Source organism: Eptatretus burgeri, chromosome 10 (genome assembly GCF_056783735.1).
Source record: "Eptatretus burgeri isolate ZD-2024b chromosome 10, Ebu_testis_v1, whole genome shotgun sequence".
NCBI classification, from domain to species: Eukaryota; Metazoa; Chordata; class Myxini; order Myxiniformes; family Myxinidae; genus Eptatretus; species Eptatretus burgeri.
The window spans coordinates 90,031,973-90,045,435 of record NC_140970.1 but is presented as its reverse complement, the minus strand read 5'-3'; the positions used below and the strand labels follow the sequence as shown (position 1 = coordinate 90,045,435).

At 47.7% G+C, this 13,463-nt stretch overlaps 1 protein-coding gene across 4 annotated transcripts in view; it reads right to left on the bottom strand.

Moving 5' to 3' along the window:
• The window catches only part of LOC147019084 (agrin-like), a 182,989-nt gene that overhangs the window by 69,427 nt on the left and 100,099 nt on the right, over positions 1 to 13,463 (bottom strand). For all 4 annotated transcript variants that reach the window (XM_085899319.1, XM_085899320.1, XM_085899321.1 and 1 more), the window contains 2 exons: positions 5,740 to 5,883; positions 4,935 to 5,053 (listed from right to left, as the gene is read on the bottom strand). In XM_085899319.1, the coding sequence (XP_085755445.1) occupies positions 4,935 to 5,053; positions 5,740 to 5,883 (263 nt within the window). The remainder of the gene's footprint in view (positions 1 to 4,934; positions 5,054 to 5,739; positions 5,884 to 13,463) is intronic.

Genomic DNA, 13,463 nt, shown 5'->3' with positions numbered 1-13,463 from the left:
AGGGAATAAATGTGATTCATTCGGGCTGCGACGCTTTGAGATAGCCGTTTTTCTGTTCTATCTTTATTTTGAACTAACCACGTCTCAACCGGCATCACACAACCACCAACCACAACGCCGCTTCACAACAACAACCACACCTGCCTCTCAACAACCACGCCATCCTCACCACTCCGCCAGCAACCGTCAACATCTCCACGAACACAAAAGGGGAACAACAACAACTCCCGCCCCGATTTCTCTGTTAAACAAGGATGACGGTTGAAATTCAACTCCCACTCCGATTTCTCTGGTAAACAAGAATGACGGTTGAGGCTCAACTCCCGCCCCGATTTCTCTGGTAAACAAGGATGACGGTTGAAACTCAACTCCCACCCCGATTTCTCTGGTAAACAAGAATGACGGTTGAGGCTCAACTCCCACCCCGATTTCTCTGGTAAACAAGGATGACGGTTGAAACTCAACTCCCACCCCGATTTCTCTGGTAAACAAGAATGACGGTTGAGGCTCAACTCCCGCCCCAAGTTCTCTGGTAAACAAGGATGACGGTTGAAACTCAACTCCCACCCCGATTTCTCTGGTAAACAAGAATGACGGTTGAGGCTCGGCTCCCGCCCCGATTTCTCTGGTGGAATGTTCCCCCCCCCCACGTGCCGCGAAGGGAGGGGCAGGGTGCTGGGGAAATAAAAGGGTGCACGGAGGTGGGGCTAAGAGGAAGTTAGGTCGGAGAGAGCGACACCAGAGGAAGTCAGGTCAGAGGAGGTCAGGTCAGGGCGGTCGGTGAGAGTGTCAGTATCAGTTGGCGGTTCATGGTCTTCTGCCCGTCTGGGTCTTGGAGAAGCGGTCCGTAGAGCGAACCGCTCGTTGACGCTTGCAGTCGGTGGGGAGTCCGGACGTCGCCGAGGGACGCGGACTGGAGGTGCCGCTCTGCCAGCTGTGTTGCGCGGACCTGCGCGTTCGTACCAGGAGCGCCGGAGAGAGCTCGCCCACCATCGCACCGCGAGGGTGCAGGTAACCTGCAACGGTCTCGTGGGACTCGTTCCGTCTGCCAAGTCCCACGCCATAAAGGCCCACGGGCCCCGTCTGCCCCCTTGTCTTTGAGGGTAGCCTTTTCTTTGGTTTTTTTTTGTATGGATCTTGTGGCGCCATGTCTTGTAAAGTGAAACTGTATAAGTGTTGCCGTGTGTTCGCGTATTCGGTTAGCTCTGCATTGTTGTTTTTGTTTTAAATTGATATATGTGTGCTCTTCGTGTGTCGTGTAAATAAAGTGCATTATGTTGAATTGTTCCTCATTTCGCTGCGTCCTTTCCTTCATTTGAATCTCCATCTTGCTTCACGTAAAGGGTTTGTAGTGGGCTTAATACGCCCGATAATTAATCGGAACCGTCGAGGCAGACGATAACACCGCTCGGTTATCCCGATAGCACGGAACGGACCACTTAAGCGGCCCGTGTCCGGAGTCGACCTGCGGCGAGGTGCGATCGCCCGGTCTACTATCCGCGTGGGTACTTAGGTAGGTTGAGTTTGTCGAACAACCCTATCCCACGCGGGTGGCCGATTGGCACGATCGTGGTGAGGCCGAAAGGCCCACCCGTGACTAGCTCCCGGCGTTAGTCCGAGAGGGTCATGACAGAATTGTCCGTCCGGTGGGCGACGTGCCGCGATTCGAGTCACGTGGCCAATCGCACGCCGGCGGGCGCGAATTCGCAACAATACATATATATGCACATATACATACATATATATATATATATATATATATATATATATATATATATATATATATATATATATATATATATATATATATATATATATATATATATATACATATACATATATATTGTTACAAATTTGGAATTCGATTGCACACAACATACAGGTTCCTTTAGTCAGCTATGTCGATAAGTGCTTGTTCCCTAGATAGTTCACCTTTCATTGTTTAAATGTTCAGAAATCGATTAGATGCGCTGCGGAGATTTAATAGTTAGGGAACGAACAATGGAGACATCCCTCCCCCTCTTCTGCGAAGAGGAAGAACCCTGCCATCCCGTGACTCATGATGTCAACAACTCCCTCCCACCCGTGGTTGAGCGGGGGGATGGATCACGAGGGCATGAGTCACGCGGGGCGTGGGGCGGAGACGGATAAGAGGAGAACTTTTTCTTTTGTTTAGTGGGCAGAGTTGGAGAAGGAAGTTGAGGGGAGTCATTCAGCAGACCGTCGGATCCTGCTTGGCTTGCGTTAGGGTTGAGGCCTGCGGAAGCTTTTTGCTTCGGCTGGCTCAGTGAGCTTCGGCTGAGGCCTGGCTCGGGAGGAGGCTTTTTGGAGGCTCTTTGCTTTGACGGTTCCGTGAGCTTCGGCTTCTGCTTGGCTCGGGAGAGCTTTTTGCTTCAAGCTGCCCTGTTTGGAAGGAAGCTAAGCTGGTCGCTCGGCTCGAGCTGCGAGTGCTGGCTTCTTCTTCTTGGTTCGTGGAGCTCTTTGTGCTCCGTTTTGGTTCCCGGCTTGGTGAGACTCAGACCTCTTCGTGGAGGTGGTTCCTCGGGGAAGCGACGCAGATGGGAAGGTTCGGCGCCTCGTCTCACCAGCACGTGTTGAGAAGCATGGGAGGTGGTACCTCAGGGAAGCGACGCATCAACGGGAAGGATCGGCGCCTCGTCTCACCAGCATGTGTTGAGAAGCGCAGGAGGTGGTTCCTCGGGGAAGCGACGCATCGCCGGGAAGGATCGGCGCCTCGTCTCACTAGCACGTGTTGAGAAGTGCGGGAGGATTCACGGGAGCTCGGGAAGGATCGCAGCTCACGGCGATTGGATCCAGCTCGCTCTCGCTGGAGCCCGGGTCCGAACAACTTGAAGACCACACGAGGTGGAGAGGTTCGAGATAGGCTCTGGGTTTCAGCTCACCTGTCCTCAGAGCTGGAGCTCGTTATTCAAGGCCTCTGCCACCATTTATTGGGTGTGTATGTGTGCGAACGTGTGTCCGTGGGCCTGTCTAATAAGTAGGAACTGCTGTTAAGTGCAAGTGACTGTACATAATAAGTAGACGGTTGTAGTTCTTTTGTCGTGCTTTTGTTGCTTGTATAATTGTATACGTGTTTTGCCTTGTTTAATTGCATACGTGCTTTATTATCAAAAATGTCCTTGCGTGAATGTAAACCTGTTCGTTGCGTCCATTCCCTCATTGAACTGCCCCGTCTTGCACTCGGAATATAGTTGGTTTTTAAATAGCCGGTAAAGCGATGACACCCCGCTCGGTTATCCCAAAAGGAAGCGAGCTGCTTAAGCGGCTCGTTTCCAAGCGGTCCCGTTGAGGTACAATCTCTTGGTAACCTACCTGCGCGAATAATTAGGTAAATCTAATTTTTGGCGATCGGACCCTGTAGCGCGGGTAGAGTGCAGACAAGGTTGTGGTGGGATTAAAAACCCACCAGTGAATGGTTTCTGGCGTTGTTCCAGAAAGTCACAACTGGATTGCCCGTTCGGTGGGCGAAGCGACCGTTATTGGTTAGACGCGGTCTTTCGCATGCCGACGGGTGGGAATTCTACAACAATATATATATATATATATACATATACATATATACATTTAACCACTCTGCCAACACACACACACACACACACACACACACACACACACACACACACACACACACACACACACACACACACACACACACACACACACACACACACACACATACACACACACACACACACGATTTGTGTTCTGCAGTGTTGAATTATATAATTCAATTTAAGTAAAAGTTTAAAGGTGTATATATAAATACCTTCCTGGTTTTACCGCAGTTTACCACAGTGGCTATTACATCACCCGATCTGACATGTTACATTAGTTCTTCGTGTTTGTTGTTTGTGTCCATTATAACGTCGTTAAAAACAGTAAGTTTCCCGTTTGAAAAAAATTTTCAATTATGATTAACTGTCAGGTGGACAGACAGAGTAAAAATATTATCTCACTCCACTCTTCTCTGCACATGTACGATTGGGACGAATTCCGAGCCAAAATACAGTAAAACGGCAGACTTGTATTCCTGTTCAAAATATAACACTCAATTTAAATAAGTTGTTCCTCGATTATAAACTCATGATCACAAACTGATCGGACGGACACGCATGAACCAATTGTTTAACACTGCTCTTTTGTTTTGGGTGCGCAGGGTAACAATAACAAACACAATGGGACCATGGAGGGGTCGTGTTTAAAAATTGTCCATGAGGCTGTAAGTCTTATCATGAACAAAACTGGGAAAACTACGAAAAAAACAAATACTGTAGTCCTTCAACAAAACCTCACAGCAGGAGGTAAATCCGAGGAAGCATTGGGAGCAGAATTGTTTTATCTTCCTCAATCTGTGGTGCTTGACCTGAAGGTAGGTTCAGTACGACCAGATCAACCCCTTGGCAAGGATCACACTGCTTGGTTTGCCTTTGCCTTCCCAATGGTAATTGGGACAGGAATTTGAATCTGTCTAGGGTGATGGTGACAGCTCACCTACTCTTCACGAAAGTTCGTGGGATTGCAAAGGCCAAACAACTAACGCTGGCAGACGGGACACCAGGCTTAATGTCGATCGGAGGATGATGCATTTCGTGTTACAATGCCCTGTGTGCGAAGCACAATATAGTCAAGTCGGGAATCAAACCCAGATGATGCAGCTCAAAAGTAAGTGGGCTACATCTGCACCATCTTGTCAGACTTCACTGGATGATACTCAAGTGAGGATAAATGTTCAGAAAGATTACAGGTGATTGTCCAGTGAGTTTTCTGGTTGTTGCTGCTATTAAAAAAAAAAAACTTTTCAGATGACCCTCCTCAATCATTAGGCCTGAGCTGGACAGGGCCTTTTCCTCATCTTAAACACACAATTATACATACAGGACAACTGGTTGTTGGCAAAACATTGTTCATAATACCGGGATTGGATATGTCTCGTTGCATTGTCTGTTGCACTCGCAAGTAGGTTTTCCAGCACTCAGCACACACACCGCTCCGGGGTCACATTGTATTCCCTCACAAGTGAGATGAGCGGCATCTGAACACAGTAGGGGGCGAGGAGGGATATATGTCAGGGATACAACATGATTTTTTTAGCTGGGGGATAGTCAACGACATATCCACGGGTAAAGGAAATCAGTAAAAATATACTCATGTCAGGAAGATTCTTATGAAAGGAAATCATGATAAGCTAGGTGCAGAATTTCCCATTCAATGAGAAACCCTGTTACAACTCCAGACGACTACTTTTAACAGCCTCCATCATTCCCATCTTGTGGGGTCAGCCCAAGTGTTTGAGAACCCTCCAGCCAGGTGTGCTGTTCGGCTAAAGGTGATTTTGGTAGGAATTTGCAATTTTTGTCCAGGGTGCCGGCGATAACTCACCTACACTTCACGAAAGACACTGTAGGATCTTTAATGTACCCAAACAATCAGTGTTGGCATACGGGTCAGGTCTTTGGATTTAATATCGTTCCGATGGATGGTACACACATTTATGAATCACCCTGCATGCAAAACACCAGAGTGACAGTTTATAGCTGGGTCGAAATTCAAACCAAGGCAACAGCTGAAAGTTGAGTATGCATACCTCCAAACTATCCAGCCAGGTCCTGTTTATGCCTACAAATAATCGGTTTATTTACAATATAATTAAAATAAATAAATAGATCAATAACTAAACGGAAATTTGAAACACAATAACTCTTGGGTGCGCATATTTACCTGCCTGGCAGCCACCATGTTGGAGATTACGTCCATCAGGGCAGACATCACAATGGTGACCCTGTATGCCTTCCAAACATGTGCATTTACCGTTCATCTGATTGCAATCAATCCGCACAGACCCCAAGGGATTACACTGACATGCTGAAAAGGATGGAGAGAAAACAATCAAGTGAGAAATCCAAATCCTTTTTTTTTCTATTATAGTCTTATTTTTTATTTCATTGTGTCTTAAGGACTGCTAGAAGCCAAGAGACTCATTATATTATTAGTACAAGGTAATGTCGCTATGAGAGAAAACATGTACATTTCATAGACCAGTAACACATGATAAACATACCTGATCATTTTTTTCAAGAACTCATTGCATGGCTACAAGTTATAACCAAAGACGAGAGCGAAGTCGATGCCATGCCGTTCGCCAATCCCCACGCTTCCCACCAAAAGAAAAGTTGAAAGATGACAAAAGGTTCCACCAGGAATGAATGATGCAATATCAAATTTTGAGTTGAAAAAAATTCCGTTTGTCCCTGTGACCCAAAATCCCCACACCCTCGGGCATGAACCCGGGGGTAAAATCCAAATCAGTCCACATATTTCATGCATCCCCCAATGTTTATTGCAGATAAAAGGTTTAATTTTAAAATGTTTTAAAATGTGCTGGTAATTTCATGTTTCAGTATTTGACCTTTTGCCCTGCCCCAGGTAGCAGGGTGCAAAATGATACTCCTCCTGCACCTTTTTGCCAAGTGGTGATCACAACTACCCAATATTAATGTCTGCGTAAATAATTTGCTAATACATGTGTTCTGTGAATGAAGCAAAATTACCAGCCATGCAATTAAATGCACTTCCCCGAGTATTGCTGGAAACAGCTGGATCACTGTGTCCAGTATGTCTACATAGTTTAGAATGTGGATGATACATGTGCCAAACATACTTCATACATGTACTATTGTACTCACATTCCAATTGTACATACTTTACAGATGTACTCACATTCTAATTGGACATACTTTATAGACGTATTCACATTTGAATTGTACATACTGTTTACGGCTGTGGAAATTCGCAAACCACCATTCAGGGCCCGAAGGTGAGATATCTCTAAGTACATGTGTAGTTAGCCCAAACCCGTTGTATAGAGGGAATTTATGAGATTCATTCAGGCTGCGATCCTTTGAGTTAGGCGTTTTTCTGTTCTATCTTTATTTTGAACCAACCACGTCTCAACCGCCATCACACAACAACCACCTTAACCACCACGCCAGCCATCGTCACCAACTACAACCATGCTCCAACCCTCAGACAACAACAACAACAACAACGCCAACAGCCACGACCTTTACCTTCACAACTCAATCCCACAAACATCACATCACTGCCATTCCCAACGGCACCATAACCATCAACCACCACCGAAAACCCTCCACCACCTTCACCTCTCTCCTTCTACGGCCATTCCCGCACCACCTGTGAACACTGAACGTCGGGCTGTCTCGGGCCCGTTCGGCGATTGGTGCCGAGCGCACCGGGCCCTGAGCGCAAATAGCGGCCTTTCCGAAGGAAAATTTGGATCAAGAACGCTACACGCCCACTTCTCCTCCGTCCAATTAGCAAGCGCGGGGCGGCTTGGCCCCGCCTCCAGGCGCGTCTGTGTGAAATCGATATATGCAAATTCTAGGATCAGGGGAGGTTCACGCCCCCGTTCCCTCCGACCAATGGGCGAGCGTGTCTCCGCCCCCGAGGTCATCCTGATCCGAATATTTGCATATTAGCTGCTCCTGCCAGCCTATAAAACGGAGCGTCATCGAGAGAGTTGGGTTCTGGAGTCGGCTGAGAAGAGTTGCGGGAAGAGGCAAAGGAGCTCGGGTCCGAGGTGAGAAGGACGGCGGTCGGCGACGAGGTCGCGGTGTGGGATCGCTCGTCGCGGGACCTAAGCCAGCCAGCCATCTCCCTCCCCCAGGGCATCAACAATTTCCCTTTCCCCAGCGCCGAGATAGTGCAAAAGGGGGCCCTGTTCCCACCCCACTCCAAACGTCGTGCCAACGAAACCCGCCAAGGAGCACGGAGTTGGGGCACAGCCGCGCAGCCACATCTGCGGCTCGTCCGCCAACGCGACACGAGGACGCGGGTAGGACCCCCTCCCCCCCACCCCCGGTCTCGCGCACATATTGGCCTACAGGCCTGTCTGCCCCCTTGTCTATGAGGGTGGCTTCTTTCCTTTGCTTTTGTGTAAATGTGTGTTGGCGCCGTCTGTAAAGTAGAACTGTATAAGTGTTGCCGTGTGTGCACGTAGTCGGTAGTAACTCTGCGTCGTTGTTGCTTTTATTTTGGTTGCTATATGTGCATTTTGACTGTATGGCTGTATATATGTGCTTTCCATGTGCCGGGAAATAAATGTGCATTGTGTGAACTGTTTTCCCGTTTCACTTCGTCTTTTCTTTATTGACCCTCCATCATGCTTCACGTAAAGGGTTCGTAGTGGGTGCAAAACGCCCGGTAAATAATCTGAACCGTCAAGGTCGACGATAACACCGCTCGGTTATCCCGATAGTACGGAACGGGCCGCCCAAGCGGCTCGTGTCTGGAGTCGACCTGCGGCGAGGTATGATCGCCCGGTTCACCATCCGCATGGGTACTTAGGTAGGTCGAGTTTGGTGAACAACCCTATCCTACGTGGGTGGTCGATTGGCACGATCGTGGTGAGTTTGAAAGGCCCACCCGTGACTGGCTCCGGGCGATAGTTCCCGGAGGGTCACGACTGAATTGTCCGTCCGGTGGGTGACGCAGTCGTGATTCGAGTGACGTGGCCGTCCGCACGCCGGCGGGTGCGAATTCGCAACAATACTTTGGAGACGTATTCACATTGTAATTGTACATAATTTATAGATGTACTTACATTCTAATTGCACATACTTTTATTTATAGTATGTCGGTACTTGGTTGAAAAAAAGAGAGAACATGTATTACTGCCTACCACTACGTGGTATTTGTGGTCTCCGTTAGCAGATTCTGAGCAGAAAAACAGACAAACAAACAAATGGACCGAAGCAATACCCTCTCCTTTGGTGAGGGTAACATCATTAGTTGTAAGCTTGTGTGTGGTTTGGGTGTATTTATAGAGATGGAGACAAAATTAGAAAGCCACAGCTAATAAGAAGTGAGGAACAAGTAAAGAGAGAAGCACAGAGAGATAAAGATAAAAGTAAAAAAATAGGACCCCTGGACCGGTAAAGTATGTACAATTAGAATGTCAAAGGGCGGAAGAGCTCCTTGTGAGCCAACGGCCATCCATTTTGAAGCCCACTGTGTCTGCAGATGTCCTCCTGCAGTTGGGTTACTTTTTTTGGTAGGTTGGTAGCAGGATCTGCACTCCAGCCACCACAAAACCCTTCATTCCACAAAACAGACTAAAAACGCAAAGAAAACTGAAAACCCATTCTGTGGGAGTACCTCCTGTGCAACTGCTCTTTGCAGGGCAGCTCACCAGATGACGGGATTGGGGCAAAGCCTTCAGGACCCCCGCTCTTTCATAATAGGACGAAAAACACCGGGTAACCTTCCCGGGTGGGATTGCGGTAGTGTGCATCAAGGTGGTGCTGAGGTGTCGTCCACCAGACGGCGGTCTCCTTGGGGTAACCTGAGGTGGCCCCTTCATGTGGATGCCTGGAATGTCCTATCCCCAAGAGAGGATGATCACCTGTCTCTGTTATCATCTGAGTTCTAGCGTTTGAACATCAGTATTGCAGCACTCTCTAAGGTTCGGAGACCGAAAAGTGGCGAGATCATGGCTGGTGGTTACACCTGCGATTGGTCTGGTCACTCTGATGGTTTCCATGCCCAAGGAGTTGCTGCAGCTGTGTCCAATAAGATGACTCCAATGAAAATTGAGGTAACACCGGTCAACGAGCATATGATGAGACGAGGGATTCGTCACTGCTTGGGTGTGATTTCCCTGGTCTCTGTATATGCTCCAACTGAGGCGAGTGATCTCACCATGAAGGACCCATTCTATGACATGCTCGAGTCTGTGGTTGATCAGTGCCCCAGGTGAGATACTCTTCTTGTCTTGGGGGATTTCAATGCATCGACCGGAACTGATGGGGATGGTTATGAGACATATGTTGGTCCCCATGGGTCTGGAACTGTGATCCAGAATAGCACTAAGTTCCTTGACTTTGCAAGAAATCGTTGACTTAGGGTGGCTGGTTCATGGTTTCAGCGCCCATAGGCTCATTGCTGGACTTTGTATTCCAATGCTGATGGTATAGCAAAGGAGATTGACTATATGCTTGTTGATGGTCGCTGGAGGATGAACCAGAACTGCAGGGTCTACCGGAGTGCTCATTTCCTCAAATGCGACCACAGGCTTGTGGTAGAACTGAAGTTTCAGCTTAAATCCGGGAGAATGGTACCATCCCAGCTGGATGTTGGCAATCTCAAGGATGAGAGGATAGCTGAGGAGTTTGTGAACAGGCTGAGTGGGGATTTGGGAGGTCTGGGTGCTTTGGGGAATCCTGAAAAGTTGTAGAGTGCATTCAAGACCACCATCCTTGATGTTGCCGGTGGATGTCTTGGAACTCACCAGAGGGCAAAGAAGAATTTTGTCTCTCAAAGGACACTGGATACCATTGACCAGAGTCACAGGGGCAGGCTTAATGGCAGAGCTGAGCTGTTCAGGGAGGTGAGACGTAAAACTGTGCGTGTGCTGAGGGTGGACAAGGAGGCCTATGTATGAGGAATCTCTGAGGGGGTAGAGCATCACCTGTGGTCAAGTGATTCTCGTCCTGCTTACAGGGGAATTCGCGCATTGCGTTCCTTCAAGCCTGTCCCTCGGTGAACTGCAGTTGGAGCGGAGGATGGTGGGCTCTTGACAGAGGAGTTCAAAATGAAGGCCCGCTGGGCCGGTTGCTTTGAGCGGCTATACCAAGCTGATCCACCAGCTGTCGAGTCGGATATCAGGGGTGTTACTATCCCTATTGCTGACCCTCCAATCAACTGTGGTCCACCTTCGTTTGTGGAAACACAGGCTGCGGTGAACAGGTTGAAATGGGGTAAAGCTCCAGGGATCTGTGACATCCATGCTGAATCACAATTAGCCATGACCTTTCTTGGTACAATCACATAGCAAAGCTGGCCTCGAAAGCCAGTCGCAGATTGGCCATCCTCTGTTGATCGAAGTCTTTCCCTGGAAAATCCGAGCCACTCACTGCCTACAAAGTCTTCATCTGTCGTTCAATAGAGTACTACTCTCCACAATGGTCAGGTGTTCTAGCATTACATCCGTCTCTCCTGGATACCATGGAATCTAAAGCTCTCAAAATTATTGGAATCTCCCATGATGAGGCCAAAGCACAAGATCTGATTCTCTCACATCCAGGCAGGTAGGTCAGTGATCTCTCTGGATTCCACAATCTATTCTTCAACATTGCTCCCTCTGCTCTCAGTCCTCCAAACCTCCTCAGCAATTCCAGGATGCACGTGTTCTTTCAGTAACCTGCTCCTGGTTAAACTTCCAAAATCCAAGCTGATGACACACCTCAACTCATTTATTCCTCGCTTCTCTTGTGCATGGAACAGCCGTCCAGAATAGTTTTGTCTCACTTTTCCCTCCAGGTCTTTAACCAGGCAATGAACCACCACCTCGTGCCATCCCCCATCCTAACCCATGATATGTATTACCTTCATTAACCCTTCCTACCCAAACCCTCTTTTATATCCATCCCTCTATCCGTCTGTCCATCTTATCAGTTTATGATCGTCAGTTTATGATCAAGTAACAACTTATGTTCATTGAATGTTATATTTTGAACAGGAATTGGAACATGAATAGAAAGACAAGGTTGTCGTTTTACCGTATTTTGGTTTTGAATTCATCCTGATCACACATGCACAGAGAGGAGAGAGCAATTCTTTTTACTCTGTCCTGCCTGCCTGGTCGTCAAACAAAATTGAAAATCATTCCAAACAGGAAACTTACTGATTTTGAGGATGTCATAAAGGACACAAACAACAAGCACGAAGAACTAATGTAATGTGTTCGACAGGTTGATGCAATTGACACTGTGGAAAATGGCGCTCAAAACAGGAATTTTTTATTTAAATGACATAAATCTTTCCTTTATTTAAATTTAATTATATACTTGAACACTAGAACAGAAATCACCTGTCATAATACCTCCAAGAACCTCCAGTTTTGCAGTACTTGGAACCCCGACATTCAAGGATTCGACATTCGTGGACGCCGCATATTCATGGTTTATAAAATGTGACCTGCTTCTACTTTTGTGGCCCCTATGCTTAAGCTAATCGTGGTTTTTGCGGGTGCAAAAATAATCTCCCCTGCCACCATCCTCCACAAACAATGGTCACACTACCCACCCCTCCTCCATCTAACCACAACCACTGCACAGATACTTATGCAGCAAGTCTTGGGTCTCATTCTTTATTCTATGATGCCTTGACCTGCTGCGATTCCTCACATTCATGGACTTTATGCACTCATTGTGTGATCGTGGGTCCTAAGCGCAAGAGTAGTGCAGGAGATGCGTCTGCTCCCAAGAGGCAGAAAAAAGTCCAGAGCCTGAGCCAGAAAGTGGAGCTGCTTGACTGACTATCAAGAGGTGAGAGTGCAGCCTGTGTGGGCAGGTATTATGGTGTGAATGAGTCGACTGTCTGTTGTTGTGTTGTGTTTTTTTTCAAAGAGAAGGCGATTCGCGAAAGTGTTGTGGCGAGCGCAGAACCCAGCACCAAAGTGGTTAATCAAGTCAGGGAAGTTCACATCAAAGCAATGGAGAAGGCATTGAATGCGTGGTTTGTTTTTAGCCAGTCTTTGTGGTTTTGTGTGGTTTTAGCCAGGACAATGCCCAGAAAAACGTGCCTTTAAGTGAATCTCGGATTCGCGAAAAGGCAGAGCGCATGTACGATCATCTGATTGGTGCGGGTGGTGTTGCAAACACGAGTGATGTGGATACGAGTGGTCCCACTCCCGATCTAGCAGAGGATGGTTTCACCGCTTCAAGAAGCGGTACTGTCTCCACAATGTGAAGCTCACAGGCGAGCATGCCATGGTGGACCACGAAGCAGCTGAAACTTTCCCTGCTCAACTCATTGAGAAGAAGGGGTATGTACCAGAGCAGGTCTTCAATGCAGTCGAGACCGGACTGTTCAAGAAGAAAATGCCCATAAGAACTTTCTTCTTGAAGCGAGAGAGGACAGCAGCAGGGTTCAAGACTGCAAAGGACCAGGTATCTCTTCTCTGTGCCAAAGCCAAAAGGGACTCTATGATGAAGCCAATGATGTTGTACAATTCCCTAAACCCACGTGTTCTCAAAGGCAAAAACAAGCACACTCTGACAGTATTTTAGAGGGGCAACAGAAAGGTGTGGGTAACAGCTGCCATCTTTATGGATTGGTTCCACAACTGTTTCATCCCTCAAATGGAGAGGTACCTGGCAGAAAGAAACCTCTCCAAGGTCCTCCTACTGGAGGACAATGCTCCTCTCCACCCAGAGGTGATGATGGTGGCCCATCCCAATGTCAACATCATCTTGCTGCCATCCAACACCACCTGCCTGATCCAACTACTCGACCAAGGATTAATTTTGACGTTCAAAACGTATTACACCAGCCACACCTTCTGTCGCATCTTGCATGCCACGGAGTCAACCCTGAACTTACCGTCAGGAAATGTTGGAAGGACTTCAACACAGCGCACTGCA